This window comes from Mya arenaria, chromosome 4 (assembly GCF_026914265.1).
Source record: "Mya arenaria isolate MELC-2E11 chromosome 4, ASM2691426v1".
Classification (NCBI taxonomy): domain Eukaryota; kingdom Metazoa; phylum Mollusca; class Bivalvia; order Myida; family Myidae; genus Mya; species Mya arenaria.
In genome coordinates this window covers 57692323-57711180 of record NC_069125.1, presented here as the reverse complement: position 1 = coordinate 57711180, position 18858 = coordinate 57692323, and the positions used below count along the sequence as shown (strand labels likewise).

General features: G+C 38.7%; 1 protein-coding gene across 4 annotated transcripts; it reads left to right on the top strand.

Moving 5' to 3' along the window:
* The first annotated feature begins 200 nt into the window (after nucleotides 1-200).
* On the top strand, nucleotides 201-18484 carry LOC128230280 (probable serine racemase). 4 transcript variants are annotated; one of them, XM_052942417.1, is made up of 10 exons: nucleotides 201-385; nucleotides 518-699; nucleotides 957-1001; nucleotides 3527-3693; nucleotides 3954-4038; nucleotides 10348-10474; nucleotides 10844-10882; nucleotides 17158-17285; nucleotides 17843-17893; nucleotides 18041-18484. In XM_052942417.1, exons 1-10 carry the CDS (start codon nucleotides 370-372, stop codon nucleotides 18194-18196), a joined length of 996 nt encoding a protein of 331 aa, XP_052798377.1. In that variant the 5' UTR covers nucleotides 201-369; the 3' UTR covers nucleotides 18197-18484. The 4 variants fall into 4 exon arrangements, with proteins under 4 accessions (XP_052798377.1, XP_052798376.1, XP_052798378.1 ...); XM_052942416.1 differs by having other exon boundaries at nucleotides 10832-10882; XM_052942418.1 differs by lacking the exon at nucleotides 10844-10882.
* The last annotated feature ends 374 nt before the right edge of the window (nucleotides 18485-18858 follow it).

The window sequence follows — 18858 nt, the reverse complement described above, 5'->3', positions numbered from 1 at the left end:
TGTGGTTTCAGAAAAACAATTATTTTCAAACATATGTTTACTGTAAACATCACCATAGTCAAACTATGATCATGAAAACATACATGTATTTGTACTGTTTTGATCACTTGATGAAGTGGAGTGCTAGCGAGGCGTGTTAATACGAACAGATCACTGTAGTGTAACTCCCCTTATTTCACTCATGTGGTTGGAGTGTGAGTGAGAGTGGATGTTCTGAATTCGGCCCAAAAATTGGTGAACCGGGCTAATAAAATAGGATCATTTTATTTGGTAGAAAACAAACGAAAGTAAATGACTGTGAGAATTATCGCTAAGAGACACAGCATTCCATTTGGACTTTTTTAAAGCATTCTCGTACAGGAATGGAAAATGGCATCAACGCTAAGTAAGTTATTTTTATTATCATCTGTTTAAATTCAAGTATGTTATAATATTAACATATTGGGTTGTGTCCGGTAATATCCAAAGCCTTGGTTATTTTCAAAGACAATATATTTGCTTTTATATCAATCCCCAGACGGATTTCCGGTGACGCTTGATGACGTCACAAGTGCACGTGATCGGATTCTCCGGCATCTGCATTACACTCCGGTTTTGACGTCCTCGACTTTTGACAGCAAATACGGACGCAAGTTTTATTTCAAAGCGGAAAACTTTCAGAAAACCGGATCATTTAAATCTAGGGGAGCGCTAAATGCGGTATTGTTGATTTTTATTATATCACTAAATTACTTACATATACAATTAAAGGTTTTCATACGCGTTTGCATCAGCTGGGGTTGAAGATACATTTTGTAAGAAAACCGTTGTGTTCTCATCATTTATTAGAATTGATCCAAGCGGTGTACATTTTCAGCACGTTTTACATTACACATTCATAAAGGCTAATATGCAAAACAGCGACATAAAAACAGCAACCGAGAATGTTTAACACTTTACACGTATTACCGTTTAAGGTAACGAAGCTTGTGGAAGAAAAACAGGAACGAGTTGTCGGCGTAGTAAGTATTCAATTTTCAAGATTTAGTGTAAATGCCAATCGTTTCCCTGTAACAGAGAGACGAAAACTGTAAGCTTATGGCAATCGCCTCATTCCTTACGATGATACATTTAGAAAAAGAACTATAAAGTTAAATCATTTTTAAACATGTACAATTTATATATAAAAAAGTTTTCAAGATTGGTACTTATGCCAATACAAAATACGCTTGGATCAGATTAAGTGTGAAACATAATTAGAACACAATAACTTTGAAATATATCACATTATTACATGTAGGTAATTATAAAACGTGTAAAATCAAGTGAATACATGTTAATTAATATTTATATGCATGTGTTGTTTCAATGCATCTTCATGAAATAAATAATACTTAAGGGCTTTCCACAGCTCAAAAGTTGCTTGAAGGACCAAAAAATAAAATGTTTTAAAAACCATTTTTATTTAGTTTTGATATTCAATATTTAGCAGTCATAATATATTCGTTGCAAAATGTGTAGCTATATTAAGGAGTTGAGCAAATTTTACGAAAGAAAATTTTATCAGATTTCTAATCAAAAAGCATTTCGGAAATGTCTTTAGACAAAATAAATTTGTTTTTGTGTTAAAATGGTCAGTACACCCCAATCAAGATGGTGTTTGGACTGTGTAGTCATTGCAGTTCTTTTAAGAAAGTTATTTGCATTTTTGTGGTCAGGGAATAAATTTATTGCGCTTGTTTTCATTGTTTTATTGAAAAACTTTCTTATAAGATAATATATATCATTAAGAACTCATAAAACATTGTCTATTAGATACTCTTGGATATTTTGACAAAAAAAATAGTTATGTTGTCGACAGACTTTTCCGAAAAAAAATGAAAATGCCTTTTGGTCCAAATCCGATCAAATCTTCCTTCGTAAAATTTGGTCTACACCCTCGTACACACAAAAATGTCGCAAAGGATCTACGTTTTTTCCTCCTAGAAAAATTATAAAACATGAACCTTTGAAACATTTTTATGTTCGACCTTCCCCACACAAATTCTTCACTGTGTAAGGTTTGTCACATTGTGTCTTTCAGTTCTTAAGAAATGATGAAAATTAAATGCAAATGAAATATGAAAAAAATCTTCTTTAATTGATGGTATGAATAAAAGAATAAGGGAGTTAACAAAGACTGCTACTATGTTTCACTGAGGTCATTCTGTATGTACAAAGGAAGGAATACAGAAGTTCAATCCATATAGGTTTTTTTTTTCAAATTTGGGATATTAAATCTAGTATTCATATTTAGACTTGAACTTTCTTTGATAGATGAGTATGAAAATGCTACGACGCAATTTAAAGTTGCATGCTTTTGTGGGGATTGGCAAACTACATTGAATTATTATTTATGTATACTGAAATAAACTTCTAACCCACGATCTTAAATGACATCAGCGTTTAACTACTTTTTTATACAGCAAACTTATTCAACTCGCTACCCATGGTATATCATACCCTGTATTGCATGCATATTACCATAAGTTTTCTGTTAAAGTGAGTGGATTTACAAGAAAAGAGAGGTTTAATAAGCTGATACATCGATTGAGCTAACACTCGTTTGTTAGCTCAATCGATGTATCAGCTTATTAATCTGCTATAAAAATCAACAACAATATTTACACATAGCCTCCCATAATTCATGTTTTTGGATGAACGCATATGAAACTTATTGGAATATTTTACTTTGAACGATGGTTGTTACCTTAACTGAGATGGTAACGACATTTTGTTTACATCAATAATAACTGGTGCATTAGGAGCATTTCAGTATACTTGCCAATCCTAGAAGAAACAATAATGCAATGATTCAGACCCCCGTTTGATCGTGAACAAGTTGCCTTAAATTGTTGAGCTGATGGTTTTTCTGAGTATCTATTTTAACTTATTTAATATATTCAGGTAAATACTAAACCAGAGAAGCTAAGTTTTACCCATTATGATAAAGCCCCAACCTCTGTTTGGGCCAGTGAATTTGTTTATATATATATATATATATATATATATATATATATATATATATATATATATATATATATATATATATATATATATATATATATATATATATATACATGTATACGATAAAAGAAATAAATAAAAGGCTAGAACGATTCTTGTTCCTGATTAAAAAGTGATACATTTATTCTTAAGTATGTTAACATAAAATAATAGCATACACGACACGTTATCATGTATGTCGTAACTTATGACATTGATATATATTTGTAGAAATGGTAAAAAAATGTAACAATTAGATCACATTCAAATCGCACCTTATGGGTCTATACGTGATGTTTAAGCCTTTTAGTATTTCCATCGCCATTACAAAATAGCTGACAAACGTCTGTTAACTAAGTGATGTCTGACGCTATATACTTTGCAGATATGAGACTAAGGCATGTCTGAGTCTAGAGAATTTGCAGTTATGAGCCACGAGTCTGATATCAGACTTGCAGGACTGGAGACTCACCGTAACTTTGACCCTGTTTGTGTTTGTCAGACGACGCACTCTAGCGGAAACCACGGACAGGCCCTTGCATGGGCAGCCCAGCACTGCGGTCTCCCTTGTAACGTAATCGTACCCCGTAACACGCCCACTGTCAAGATCGACGCAATCAAAGGATACGGGGCGGACGTCACGCTATGTGAACCAAACCCTACTTCCAGGTGATGTCTTAATTTCGTTCGCGGCTTCACGATTTATTTCATTTTTTATACAGATTTCTTTAATGCATTTTATACACAATATGAGCATATAGGGTCTGCATATTTTAGTTACTTGTCTGACGAGATGAACTGAGGAGCTCAAGGTAAGGTTTCCATTGTTGTTGTTGTTGTTGTTGTTGTTGTTGTGGTTCTTGTTATTGTTGATAAGGTTCTTATTGTTAAACGCTTGTATATGTTCTACCCTTCTGCATGTTGTTAAGAGCGGAGACGTGCGCGGCTATCTGCAGTGAGAAGAACTATGTGTACATTCCTTCCGCTGACCACTACGACGTCATGGCTGGCCAGGTGAGATTTTGTACGAGAAATGAGTTGGGGTTTCCTCGTTCCAACGTTGAAAAGTCTTGAGTTTTAATCACAATATAATTAGGTTTATGTGGGAATTTGTTAAAGCGGATTTAGATCTGAAAATGACAATGCAAATATTCTTTAATTAACAATTTTCAAGTAGAAAAAATGACTAAAGAAAGTGTATTATGTGACAGACTTTTCAGCGAACAAGAGAACAAGACACCCGTAGAAAATAAAAATATTTTAAACAAAGGGACTGTGTACCATTTTAATATCATGATAATACTAAGGGTAATATATGATTCAATTAATAATATGATCATAGCCATTCGACAAGCTCAAATATCACGCGATTTATAAAAAAAAACATATGCTAACGAGATATTACATATGTGTGAATGGATGCTCTTGACTACAGAGATATGAACCTGAATCCCTGTATCAAATTACATCATAAATCGTTAAGAATAAACAAGTATACATATTCACATTCTTCATCAATGAATAACATTCCTGCTTTACACGCACACGTCCTTCATCTGTAGATAACATTCCTGCTTTACACGCACACGTCCTTCATCTGTAGATAACATTCCTGCTTTACACGCACACGTCCTTCATCTGTAGATAACATTCCTACTTTACACGCACACGTCCTTCATCTGTAGATAACATTCCTGCTTTACACGCACACGTCCTTCACCTGTAGATAACATTCCTGCTTTACACGCACACGTCCTTCATCTGTAGATAACATTCCTGCCTTACACGCACACGTCCTTCATCTATAGATAGCATTCCTACTATACACGCACACCTCCGTCATCTGTAGATAACATCCCTATTATACACGAATATCTCTGTAATCTGTAAATAAGATCCTTGCTATAAACGCACATCCTCTTCACCTGTAGATAACATCCCTGATACACACGCACATCTCCGTCACATGTAGATAACATCCCTGCTATACACGCACATCTCCTTCACCTGTAGATAACATCCCTGCTATACACGCACATCTCCTTCACCTGTAGATAACATCCCTGCTATACACGCACATCTCCGTCACCTGTAGATAACATCACTGCTATACACGCACATCTCCTTCACCTGTAGATAACATCCCTGCTATACACGCACATCTCCGTCACCTGTAGATAACATCCCTGCTATACACGAACATCTCCTTCACCTGTAGATTACATCCCTGCTATACACGAACATCTCCTTCACCTGTAGATTACATCCCTGCTATACACGCACACCTCCGTCATCTGTAGATAACATCCCTGCTATACATGCACATCTCCGTCATCTGAAGATAACATCCCTGCTATACACGCACATCTCCGTCATCTGTAGATAACATCCCTACTATACACGCACATCTCCGTCATCTGTAGATAACATCACTGCTATACACGCCCACCTCCGTCATCTGTAGATAACATTCCTGCTATACACGCACAACTCCGTCATCTGTAGATTACATCCCTGCTATACACGCACATCTCCGTCATTTGAAGATAACATCCCTGCTATACACGCACATCTCCGCCATCTGTAGATAACATCACTGCTATACACACACACCATTGTCATCTGTAGATAACATTCCTGCTATACACGCACACCCTCTTCATCTGTAGATTACATCCCTGCTATACACGCACATCTCCGCCATCTGTATAATACATCCCTGCTATACACGCACATCTCCGTCATCTGTAGATTATATCCCTGCTATACACGCACATCTCCTTCACCTGTAGATAACATCCCTGCTATACACGCACACACCCGTCATCTGTAGATAACATCCCTGCTATACACGCACATCTCCTTCACCTGTAGATAACATCCCTGCTATACACGCACACACCCGTCATCTGTAGATAACATCCCTGCTATACACGCACATCTCCTTCACCTGTAGATAACATCCCTGCTATACACGCACACCTCCTTTATATGTAGAAAACATTCCTGCTATACACGCACACCTCCGTCATCTATAAGTAACATTCCTGCTATACACGCACACCTCCGTCACCTCTAGATACCACTCATGCTAAACACGCATAAATATTTCATGTGTAGATAACATCCCTGCTATACACTCACACCCTCTTCACCTGTAGATAACATCCCTGCTATACACACACACCTTCTTCACCTATAGATAGCATTCCTGCTATACACGCACATCTCCTTCACCTGTAGATAGCATCCCTGCTGTACACGCACGCCTTCTTTATCTGTAGATAGCATTCCTGCGATACACGCACATCTCCTTCACCGGTAGATAGCATCCCTGCTATACACACACACCCTCTTCACCTGTAGATAGCATTCATGCTATACACGCACATCTCCTTCACCTGTAAATAGCATCCCTGCTATACACGCACACCTTCTTTATCTGTAGATAGCATTCCTGCTATACACGCACACCTTCTTTATCTGTAGATAGCATTCCTGCTATACACGTACACACACCTTCTTTATCTGTGAGTAACATTCCTGCTGAACACGCGCACCTCCGTCATCTGTGAGTAGCATTCCTGCTGAACACGCACACCTCCGTCATCTGTGAGTAACATTCCTTCTAAACACGCACAATTCCGTCATCTGTAAGTAACATTCCTGTTTAACACGCACAGTTCCGTCATCTGTGAGTAACATTCCTTCTAAACACGCACAATTCCGTCATCTGTAAGTAACATTCCAGTTACATTACTGCTAAACACGCACACCTCCGTCATCTGTAAGTAACATTCCTGTTTAACACGCACACCTCCGTCATCTGTAGATAACATTCCTGCTGAACACGCACACCTCCGGCATCTGTGAGTAACATTCCTGCTGAACACGCACACCTCCGTCATCTGTGAGTAACATTCCTGCTGAACACGCACACCTCCGTCATCTGTGAGTAACATTCCTTCTGAACACGCACAGCTCCGTCATCTGTGAGTAACATTCCTGTTGAACACGCACGCCTCCGTCATCTGTGAGTAACATTCCTTCTAAACACGCACATTTCCGTCATCTGTAAGTAACATTCCTGTTTAACACGCACAATTCCGTCATCTGTAAGTAACATTCCTGTTTAACACGCACACCTGCGTCATCTGTCAGTAACATTCCTGCTGAACACGCACACCTATGTCATCTGTGAGTAACATTCCTTCTAAACACGCACAATTCCGTCATCTGTAAGTAGCATTCTTGCTAAACACGCACAATTCCGTCATCTATAAGTAGCATTCTTGCTAAACACGCACAATTCCGTCATCTGTAAGTAGCATTCTTGCTAAACACGCACACCTCCGTCATCTGTAAGTAGCATTCTTGCTAAATACGCACAATTCCGTCATCTGAAAGTAGCATTCTTGCTAAACACGCACAATTACGTCATCTGTAAGTAGCATTCTTGCTGAACACGCACAATTCCATCATCTGTAAGTAGCATTCTTGCTAAACACGCACAATTCCGTCATCTGTAATTAGCATTCTTGCTAAACACGCACAATTCCGTCATCTGTAAGTAGCATTCTTGCTAAACACGCACAATTCCGTTATCTGTAAGTAGCATTCTTGCTAAACACGCACACCTCCGTCATCTGTAAGTAGCATTCTTGCTAAATACGCACAATTCCGTCATCTGTAAGTAGCATTCTTGCTAAACACGCACAAATCGTCATCTGTAAGTAGCATTCTTGCTAAACACGCACACCTCCGTCATCTGTAAGTAGCATTCTTGCTAAATACGCACAATTCCGTCATCTGAAAGTAGCATTCTTGCTAAACACGCACAATTACGTCATCTGTAAGTAGCATTCTTGCTGAACACGCACAATTCCATCATCTGTAAGTAGCATTCTTGCTAAACACGCACAATTCCGTCATCTGTAAGTAGCATTCTTGCTAAACACGCACAATTCCGTCATCTGTAAGTAGCATTCTTGCTAAACACGCACAATTCCGTCATCTGTAAGTAGCATTCTTGCTAAACACGCACACCTCCGTCATCTGTAAGTAGCATTCTTGCTAAATACGCACAATTCCATCATCTGTAAGTAGCATTCTTGCTAAACACGCACAATTCCGTCATCTGTAAGTAGCATTCTTGCTAAACACGCACAATTCCATCATCTGTAAGTAGCATTCTTGCTAAACACGCACAATTCAGTCATCTGTAAGTAGCATTCTTGCTAAACACGCACAATTCAGACATCTGTAAGTAGCATTCTTGCTAAACACGCACAATTCCGTCATCTGTGAGTAACATTCCTGCTGAACACGCACACCTCCGTCATCTGTAAGTAACGTTCTTGCTAAACACGCACAATTCCGTCATCTGTAAGTAACATCCCTGCTATACACGCACACCTTCTTCATCTATAGATAACATCCCAGCTATACACGCACACCTCCGTCATCTGTAAGTAACATCCCTGCTATACACGCACACCTTCTTCATCTATAAATAACATCCCTGCTATACACGCACACCTCCGTCATCTGTTGATACCACTCCTGCTATACACGCACACCTCCGTCATCTGTAAATACCACTCCTGCTAATCATGATCACCTCTTTCATCTGTAGATTACATCTCTGACATACACGCACACCTCCTTTATGTGTAGATAGCATTCCTGATTATCACTTCAACTAAATAACATCCCTGCTATACACGCACACCTACATCTATAGATTACGTTCCTGCTGAACACGCACACCTACTTTATATGTAGATTGCATTCCTGATTATCACTTCAACTAAATAACATCCCAGTTATACACGCACACCTACATCTATAGATTACGTTCCTGCTGAACACGCACACCTACTTCATCTCTAGAAAACATTCCTGTTGTACACGCACACCTCCGTCATCTGTAGATAGCATCACTGCTATACACGCAAACCTCCGTCATCTGTAGATAACATCACTGCTATACACGCACACCTCCGTCATCTGTAGATAACATCACTGCTATACACGCCCACCTCCGTCATCTGTAGATAACATCACTGCTATACACGCACACCTCCGTCATCTGTAGATAACATCACTGCTATACACGCACAACTCCGTCACCTGTATAAAACATCACTGCTATACACGCACACCTTCTTCATTTGTAGATAGAATCACTGCTATACACGCACATCTCCGTCATCTGTAGATAACATCACTGCTATACACGCACATCTCCGTCATCTGTAGATAACATCACTGCTATACACGCACAACTCTGTCATCTGTAGATAACATCACTGCTATAAACGCACACCTCCTTCATATCTAGATAACATCCCTTCTATACACGCATACCTCCGTCCGTCATCTGTAGATACCACTCCTGCTAGACACACACACCTCCGTCATCTGTAGATACTACTCCTGCTTATCACGAGCACCTCTTTAATCTGTAGATTACATTTCTGAAATACACGCACCCCTCCTTTATATGTAGATAGCATTCCTGATTATCACTTCAACTAAATAACATCCCAGTTATACACGCACACCTACATTTATAGATTACGTTCCTGCTGAACACGAGCATCTATTTCTTCTTTAGATAGCATCACTGCTACACACGCATACATCCTTAATATATAGATAGGCATGTTATACATGCACACTTCCTTCTTCCATTGTTAGCATCATTCCCATATGATCACACTTCCTTCGTCTAAACATAGTATCATCTGTAGATAACAACCCTGCTATACACGCATACCTCCAGCTCATTAGAATGACCCCTTGGACAAGTGTTGGCGTAGTCATTATTCAGTGCATTTGTTTTATACACATTTTAATTTATGATTCCAAAACACCAGCCTGTAAGTGCACCCTTAATTAAACCACGTGCCTAACGAAATGGTTCCGATGCATTCAAACGGAAATGTTCCACCAAAAACAGACAATATATACCATAAGTCTGTCCAATTGTACATACATCCCATAAAACGGAATACTCATATGTGAGCTTCACTGAAGCACCGTGAATTACCAATCGTTTTTCTGTAGTTATATAGAGCGCCAATTTTTCGAAATTCTCGGCTTTTTATTCAAATAATTTACATCAAAATGAACAATGTACTTCGAAATTGATACATTGACGTTTTTAAAGACACAAATAAAATTCAGTAATGCTTTCTTTACAAGACACTATAGTATAATGATTCCACGAACTTTTGTACTTTCCCTCATTACAACAAAAGTTGATGTTTTAAGCTACAATCGCAGCTACTCTCACAGCCTAAATCCTCTCTGTTCCAGGGAACCATTGCTCTCGAGTTCCTTGAACAGGTCCCCATGCTGGACGCCATACTGGTCGCGGCGAGCGCGGGGGGAATGGTTTCTGGTATCGCATGCGCAGCCAAACAACTTAAACCGGAAATAAAAAGTAAGACGAAAATGTTAAACGAATAAAACTACTTTACTGGATACTGCATGAAAAAAATAACATATATCTTTATCAAAGCTGTAAAATGATAAATGTGACAGCAGGTCTGATATGTAGATATCACAGGCGGCAGTATCGTTGCCATGGCCCCCACCCGCACATGACAACGCCCGCACTCTGACAATTGTCAAAAGAGAAGTCATGGCAATGTAAATGCCGCCTGTGGTAACTGACATTTTGCGGAGGGAAATTTCATCATCAAGGAGTTGTATGTATAACATAGACTATTACATTACTAGTATAGAAATGGTTGGTTGTTGAAAGTGGTGTAGAAATACTTCACAATATGTTTTGCAGTTTTCGTTGTAGAGCCGTTTGGAAAGGACCTCGAACGATGCCTGCGAGAAGGTATAGTCACTTCTTCACACCTTCTGCCTTCTTTTATTAATTAACATACAGTGCAATTTCCTCTCGTCTTAAACATTATAGCTCACTATTTGCATACATAATTTAATGGTCAAGAAATAGTGAAAAGGAAATAATCAATGTCAAATCCAAGACATATACTTCATCACAGGCTTGTATTACTGTAATTTAACCTAGTCTGCATGTATTATTCAACACCACCGCCAGTGAATATGATGTCAACACAACACCTAGAAGTTGTTTCTATTAGGTGAGTCTCTTAACAATTTATTTATACGTTTGAGATTTCAACGTCTACCGTAAGAGCTTCTTTACTGCATATGTCTGTATCGTCTAGCTATTTCATTTGCTATGCTCTTTGTTGCGATTTTGTAATCTATATCTAGAAGACCAGATCGGAGGACCGTTTAAAAGTACATCGAGATCTTTACATGGCTTTTAAAAGAAATCAAATCCTATTTTTGTAGTTTAGAAAGTGATTGAGTTTCAAACTAATCGTAAATAAAATTTTTAAAAAATGAAAATTTAAACTATCCCAGAATGCTTTATAAAATTCGACAGTTTATCCATTAGAACAAAGACTTTTATTTAAGCTCATATCGTTTTAGGCATAAAAAACTTTCACACTTTGTTTTTTCCTCGTTGCTTAATTTTGTCGAGAAATTTATAACACTAAAGTGTGGTTGTTTTTTTGTATAGATTTTCATAAAAACTTCTGTATTCTTTTAAAATATAATTCATGTCCGTTAATACAGATTTGATTTATGTTTATTTATTGTTTTCTGTTGGTAATGACGTTTTTCAAGATTATCAAAAATTTGACTTTTTTCTCGTCTAATTTTACGTTTTGAGTTTTTTATGAAATCTCATTCCGTTGAATTTTGCTGTCAAACTAATCTAGTTCTTGTTTAAAGGTTGCTTATTCTTCTGCATTGCTATCAGATTGTTTTGGAATTTTATTTAGTTTTTCGAAGATTTGTTTTTCTTTTTATCTTTTTCTTTTTGTTGCATATTTAATTGAAACGTTTCTTATAGCACTTTTGATGAGTTCCCAAAGAGTATTGGAATTATATTTGTTATTAATTTCTACAGTTTCCCTTATAGCAGTTTGAATTTGATTTTGAAATGCAATGTTGTTTATGATGCTGTCGTTTATTTTAAAGTTTTTGCTCAAGTGTTTTCAGAGTGCGAACTACAGTTGAGTGATCTATTTTAAATACTGGTTTAATATTACAGTTAGGTATTGTGTTACGCAAATATTTAGAAATAAGAAAGTATTCCAAACGGGAATAGATTGGTTTTGCATTGGAATGCCAGGTGTGTTGGTGCAAGTTTGGGTTATTTTCGCTCAAGTATCGATCGAGTTGAAATAAGATATAAGTTTATTAAATATTATTTGATTTTGATTTAATTTGTATCTGATCTACCATTTCGTTTGTCAATTAAAGTTTTAAGCACAGTGTTGAAATCACCGCCTATTTTTATATTCCTTTGAGTATTGCTAGTACAAAAAATTATATTGTGTTATATATAAATGTATTGTTATAGTTTTGTCCATAAACATTAACTAGAGTCATATTTCTGTTGATAATTTTTATATCGACTATTATTAAGCGACTTACTATTAACTCATTAAAATTTGAACATTCAATGTTTGATTGTTTGTTTACAAGGAAAGCAACACCTTTATTTGTTTTAAGTCTACTGAAGAATAACTGGCCTGTCCGGTCTCGTTTCCCGGATAGGCTTGTTGATATATCCAAGTGAGATTCTTGTAAAAATATAATAGCATTAGACTTATCCTCTAGATATGTAAATACTTGTAACGTTTCAATTTATATCCGAGTCCTTAATAATAAGTTTTTAAGGTACAGAAAATAATACTCATTAATTACATATATTTACAAGTAAATCATTTCGAAATGACCTGTTGTCTCTCAAAAAAGAGCATTTTCCATAATATCCATATAGTTTTCGGGCATAATTCTAGAAAAAAATAACACTAAGAATAATTGAATAATAAATGGTTTTGTAAAGCTTTCGATCCAATCTATGAACGATGACGCGTAACGCTAGGATATATATATATTTGAAATGGTTTAGCATTGATTCATTTTACGTTTTTATAATTCCATCTATTTAATACGGGTTCAATTTAAGAAAGCATGACAAACATGCTAAAATTAATTCTATTGTAAAAAAAGCCATCAATATCATGAACGACATGTCCGCATTTGCATAAAAGAGCAATCATTAAACAAAATTGCATATTATTTCAAAAACATATTGTTCAATGTTAAAAGATTTGTATCATGCTCCCATATATAAATTTTAGGCAAAAGTAATTTTCTTCATGCGCATAAAATTGCTTACAAATGTGAAAGTATTGCCCTTACGCTATTTGTATTATTGTTCTTCGTAAATTTATGTGTTCTTGTTTCATTATCTTGTGCAGATTATTTTGCAAAAAGAATTACGCATGCATAACATTTGTGATTAAAAGGGTAAACAATTTAATTGTCTTATTTTTCGAGATTTACCTTCTGATCCCTTAGTAGATGTAGAATGGTTTATGGTTTATCAAGAAAGCATAAAAATGGTGTTGTAACAAGCTGTATTTATAAGGGAGCCAAATAAATAAAACAGTTCAACTTCTCTTAAGGCTTTCCGAAAAGAAAACGAAATGAAAACTGTAAAAAAATGGACGTATTAAGGCGACATTAAGTATAAGTGCATTATGTTTTGTATATTTTTATATTTTACTATGCTAACTTTTCGATTTTCAGGCTCATATTTACCATATAAATGTCCATAAAAATAGTTTAATCGTTTTGATGCGAATTATTACAAGGTAACATCTAGCTACAAAAGAAACAACACTGTCACACGGTTGTTGTATTGTTACCTAAAACATTGAAACGAGCAACAAGACATGTTTGATTTAGATAAAGATATGATATTAGTGCATATTATGATGTAAGAGCAATTTAAATTTGCTTAATTTACATGTTATACAAAGCTGGATAATTTTAGTTCCAAAAAAGGAAAAAAATAATTTTAACATTGTTTTTAATGTAACTATACTGTATGCATTCTTTGGTTTACAAACTAGTACATATATTAAAAGCCTAAACAGCATGTTAAACAACGTAGGTCAACTTACCTATAGGATATGGAAAGATGTAATAAAGTTTACTTCCATTGAGATATGACATTAAGTGCCTAAATACCATGCTATTCAACACTGGTTAAATTGATTTTCAAAGCAGGAAAAATGTTTTTCAATAAAAATGCTCCATCGTCACTATATGCATTATATGGTGTATATATCCTTGCTTGTATGTCCTGTAGAGCTCGTATAGGTGCGCCGTCCTTGTATGTCCTGTAGAGCTCATGTTGGTGTCCACGTCCTTGTATGTCCTGTAGAGTTCATGTATGTGTCCACGTCCTTGTAAGTCCTGTAGAGCTCATGTAGGTGTCCCCGTCCTTGTATGTCCTGTAGAGCTCATGTAGGTGTCCCCGTCCTTGTATGTCCTGTAGAGTTCATGTAGGTGTCCCCGTCCTTGTATGTCCTGTAGAGCTCATGTAGGTGTCCACGTCCTTGTATGTCCTGTAGAGCTCATGTTGGTGTCCACGTCCTTGTATGTCCTGTAGAGTTCATGTATTTGTCCACGTCCTTGTGTGTCCTGTAGAGCTCATGTAGGTGTCCACTTCATTGTATGTCCTGTAGAGCTCATGTTGGTGTCCCCGTCCTTGTGTGTCCTGTAGAGCTCATGTTGGTGTCCCCGTCCTTGTGTGTCCTGTAGAGCTCATGTTGGGGTCCACGTCCTTGTATGTCCTGTAGAGCTCATGTAGGTGGCCACGTCCTTGTATGTCCTGTAGAGCTCATGTTGGTGTCCACGTCCTTGTATGTCCTGCAGAGTTCATGTATGTGTCCCCTTGTTTGTGTGTCCTGTAGAGCTCATGTAGGTGTCCACGTCCTTGTGTGTCCTGTAGAGCTCATGTATGTGTCCACGTCCTTGTGTGTCCTGTAGAGCTCATGTTGGTGTCCCCGTACATGTATGTCCTTTAGAGCTCATGTAGGTGTCCCCGTCCTTGTGTGTCCTGTAGAGCTCATGTAAGTGCCCACGTCCTTGTATGTCCTGTAGAGCTCATGTAGGTGCCCACGTCCTTGTATGTCCTGTAGAGTTCATGTGGGTGTCCACGTCCTTGTGTGTCCTGTAGAGCTCATGTAGGTGCCCCCGTCCTTGTATGTCCTGTAGAGCTCATGTAGGTGTCCACGTCCTTGTATGTCCTGTAGAGCTCATGTAGGTGTCCACGCCCTTGTGTATCCTATAGAGTTCATGTTGGTGTCCCCGTCCTTGTATGTCCTGTAGAGCTCATGTAGGTGTCCCCGTCCTTGTGTGTCCTGTAGAGCTCATGTTGGTGTCCCCGTCCTTGTGTGTCCTGTAGAGGTCATGATGGTTTCCCCGTCCTTGTGTGTCCTGTAGAGCTCATGTAGGTGTCCCCTTGTTTGTGTGTCCTGTAGAGCTCATATAGGTGCCCCCGTCCTTTTGTGTCCTGTAGAGCTCATGTAGGTGTCCCCGAACTTGTGTGTGCTGTAGAGCTCATGTAGGTGCCCCATCCTTGTGTGCTTATCTAAGTGCCCCCGTCCTTGTATGTCCTGTAGAGCTCATGTAGATGCCCCCGTCCTTGTATGTCCTGTAGAGCTCATGTTGGTGTCCCCGTCCTTGTGTGTCTTGTAGAGCTCATGTTGGTGTCCCCGTCATTGTATGTCATGTAGAGTTCATATAGGTGCCCCCGTCCTTGTGTGTCCTGTAGAGCTCATGTTGGTGTCCCCGTCCTTGTATGTCCTGTAGAGCTCATGTTGGTGTCCCCGTCCTTGTATGTCCTGTAGAGCTCATGTTGGTGTCCACGTTCTTGTATGTCCTGTAGAGCTCATGTAGGTGTCCACGTCCTTGTGTGTCCTGTAGAGCTCATGTAGGTGTCCCCGAACTTGTGTGTCCTGTAGAGCTGATGTAGGTGTCCCTGTCCTTATGTGTCCTGTAGAGTCCATGTAGGTGCCCCCGTCCTTGTATGTCCTATAAAGTCCATGTAGGTGTCCACGTCCTTATATGTCCTATAGAGCTCAAGTAGATGTCCCCGTCCTTGTATGTCCTGTAGAGGTTTGTCCTGTTGAGCTCATGTTGGTGTTCACGTCCTTGTGTGTCCTGTAGAGCTCATGTTGGTGTCCACGTCATTGTATGTCCTGTAGAGCTCATGTAGGTGTCCCCTTCATTGTATGTCCTGTAGAGCTCATGTTGGTGTCTCCGTCCTTGTGTGTCCTGTAGAGCTCATGTTGGTGTCCCCGTCCTTGTGTGTCCTGTAGAGCTCATGTTGGTGTCCCCGTCCTTGTGTGTCCTGTAGAGTTCATGTTGGTGTCCCCGTCATTGTATGTCCTGTAGAGCTCATATAGGTGCCCCCTTCTTTGTGTGTCCTGTAGTGCTCATGTTGGTGTCCCCGTCCTTGTATGTCCTGTAGAGCTCATGTTGGTGTATCCGTCCTTGTATGTCCTGTAGAGCTCATGTTGGTGTCCACGTCCTTGTATGTCCTGTAGAGCTCATGTAGGTGTCCACGTCCTTGTGTGTCCTGTAGAGCTCATGTTGGTGTCTACGTCCTTGTATGTCCTGTAGAGCTCATGTAGGTGTCCCCTTGTTTGTGTGTCCTGTAGAGCTCATGTAGGTGTCCACGTCCTTGTATGTCCTGTAGAGCTCATGTTGGTGTCCCCGTCCTTGTATGTCCTGTAGAGCTCATGTAGGTGTCCCCGTCCTTGTATGTCCTGTAGAGTTCATGTAGGTGTCCATGTCCTTGTATGTCCTGTAGAGCTCATGTAGGTGTCCCCGTCCTTGTATGTCCTGTAGAGTTCATGTAGGTGCCCTCGTCCTTGTATGTACTGTAGATCTCATGTAGGTGCCCCCGTCCTTGTATGTCCTGTAGAACTGATGTAGGTGTCCCCTTGTTTGTATGTCCTGTAGAACTCATGTAGGTGTTCTCGTCCTTGTATGTCCTATAACGTCCATGTAGGTGTCCACGTCCTTGTATGTCCTGTAATGTCCATTTAGGTGTCCATGTCCTTGTATGTCTTGTAATGTCCATGTAGGTGTCCACGTCCTTGTATGTCCTAATATGTCCATGTAAGTGTCTACGTCCTTGTATGTCATGTACATCACATGAAGTTGTCCCCATCCTCTTATCAAAGTCTTGTGTTGTTCCCCTAGGCAAGCGTCTGTGGCCGGAGCCGCCCCAGTATGTGGACACGATAGCTGAAGGTATCCGCATTCAGCAGCTTGGAAAGCTCGCCTTTCCGATCGTTCTTTCTCTCGCGGAGAAAGAGGTCTTCACCACGGTACGGGTTCATCTCTATGATAGTGGAACAATCTGATCTATCTGTGGTTGCTGTAGTTGCTTAGACTATATCAAATATGTTATGGTGCAATTGCATATACAGCGAGGGGTTTCTTTTAGATGGAATCAGGCTGCAAACGAGGTCGGGGAAATATCTGCCTCACTCTTTTGTTAAGAACAAAAACAAAAACAGTGTTTTGTCATTTATTCAATTGTTGATAGTTCGTCGTTTTAAATACAATTCAAATGCAAATCTTGCATACATAAAAGATAAAAAACAGAGTTTTTACTGAAAAGCTTATAATATAATTTTAACAACAATGGTTTTATGCCGATTTTATAGATTCAAGTCATTTTAGTCATCCATACATGAGTGATAGGATGCCAAATTGTGTCTAGGACAAATAATACCATGTAATAAGCATATCATTAATATTTTCAATGTCCACTTTTAGTATTCATGATTTCTTTTTTGGGGTCCATTACACTTTAGTTTACTTGTTACGGACCATAAATCTGTCGTAAAAAAATCTTACGTTTGTTTCTTTCCTGTTTCAGACAAATGCTCAAATAGTGGAAGGGATGCGGTTTGCCTTTGAGAGAATGAAAGTAAGTGAAGTTGGCCGTCCTACAATAGTTTCTTTAACGTGTTATATTCAGTAAAAGTAGTTGTTGTAACTTCATGTATGTGATTTGAAATGCTGAATAACATATTAATTTTATGATCTGCATACGCTTTCCTATTCATGTATGCAGGTGGTGATAGAAGGAGCTTCCGGTGCGGTTATAGCGGCCGCCATGTCGAAGCGCCTGCGTCGGATGGACGGAAGACTACGGCACGTGGGTGTCATTTTGTGCGGTGGAAACGTGGACATTGATCACATACCCTGGCTACCAACACGAGAAGCGTGACTTCGGCTTTCCTGGTGTGCTGATACAGTTCTAGCGTGCACTGAACCCAATCAAAAGTGTCAAACATTTCCGTCCTCCTTATATGTCGACATTATTACCGCGTGAATTGTATTTCGATCCAGTATATCAGACTGATTTTAAGTAAGCTTTTATGATAGTTGCTTGTTTATATTAAACAATCATGCACTATAATGTGTATCAATATATTTGGTATAATACATTTTTTACAATTTATATATCATAATGATTTGAATCTTATAATGGTAAACCTGACAAAAGGATATTCTAATAAAATTAAAAAAGAAATATTAATGTTATATTCGTTTCTCATTTAGTGTATACTTATTTATTTTAGCGTCAGTTTGAAGACAGCAGTACGATGTCACTTGAGTCACTTACGAGTCCGATTTCTTAGTTAAAAACAGTGGTGCTGGTGAATCCTTTTTGAGAGTTTAAGGGTATATTCCCCTATTGGGATCAAACCCAATACAGGTCGAGAGGCCAAGGAAACATGCGAACAAGTTCCAGGTGGGGATCGCACCCAATAAAAAGAGGCCAAAGGAACGTGGTCTTGGTGTGGATCGAAACCAAGACAAAAATGCCAAGGGGACATGGCCTTGGTGGGATCGAACCAAGACAGGGAGGCCAAGGGAACATACCCC

What these genes read in the sequence shown, in the direction of transcription:
- LOC128230280 (XM_052942416.1), top strand. An exon ending in CGAACGATGCCTGCGAGAAG is followed by an intron (nt 10,883 to 17,157) that starts GTATAGTCACTT and finishes TTGTTCCCCTAG; the next exon opens with GCAAGCGTCTGTGGCCGGAG. An exon ending in TTGCCTTTGAGAGAATGAAA is followed by an intron (nt 17,894 to 18,040) that starts GTAAGTGAAGTT and finishes TCATGTATGCAG; the next exon opens with GTGGTGATAGAAGGAGCTTC.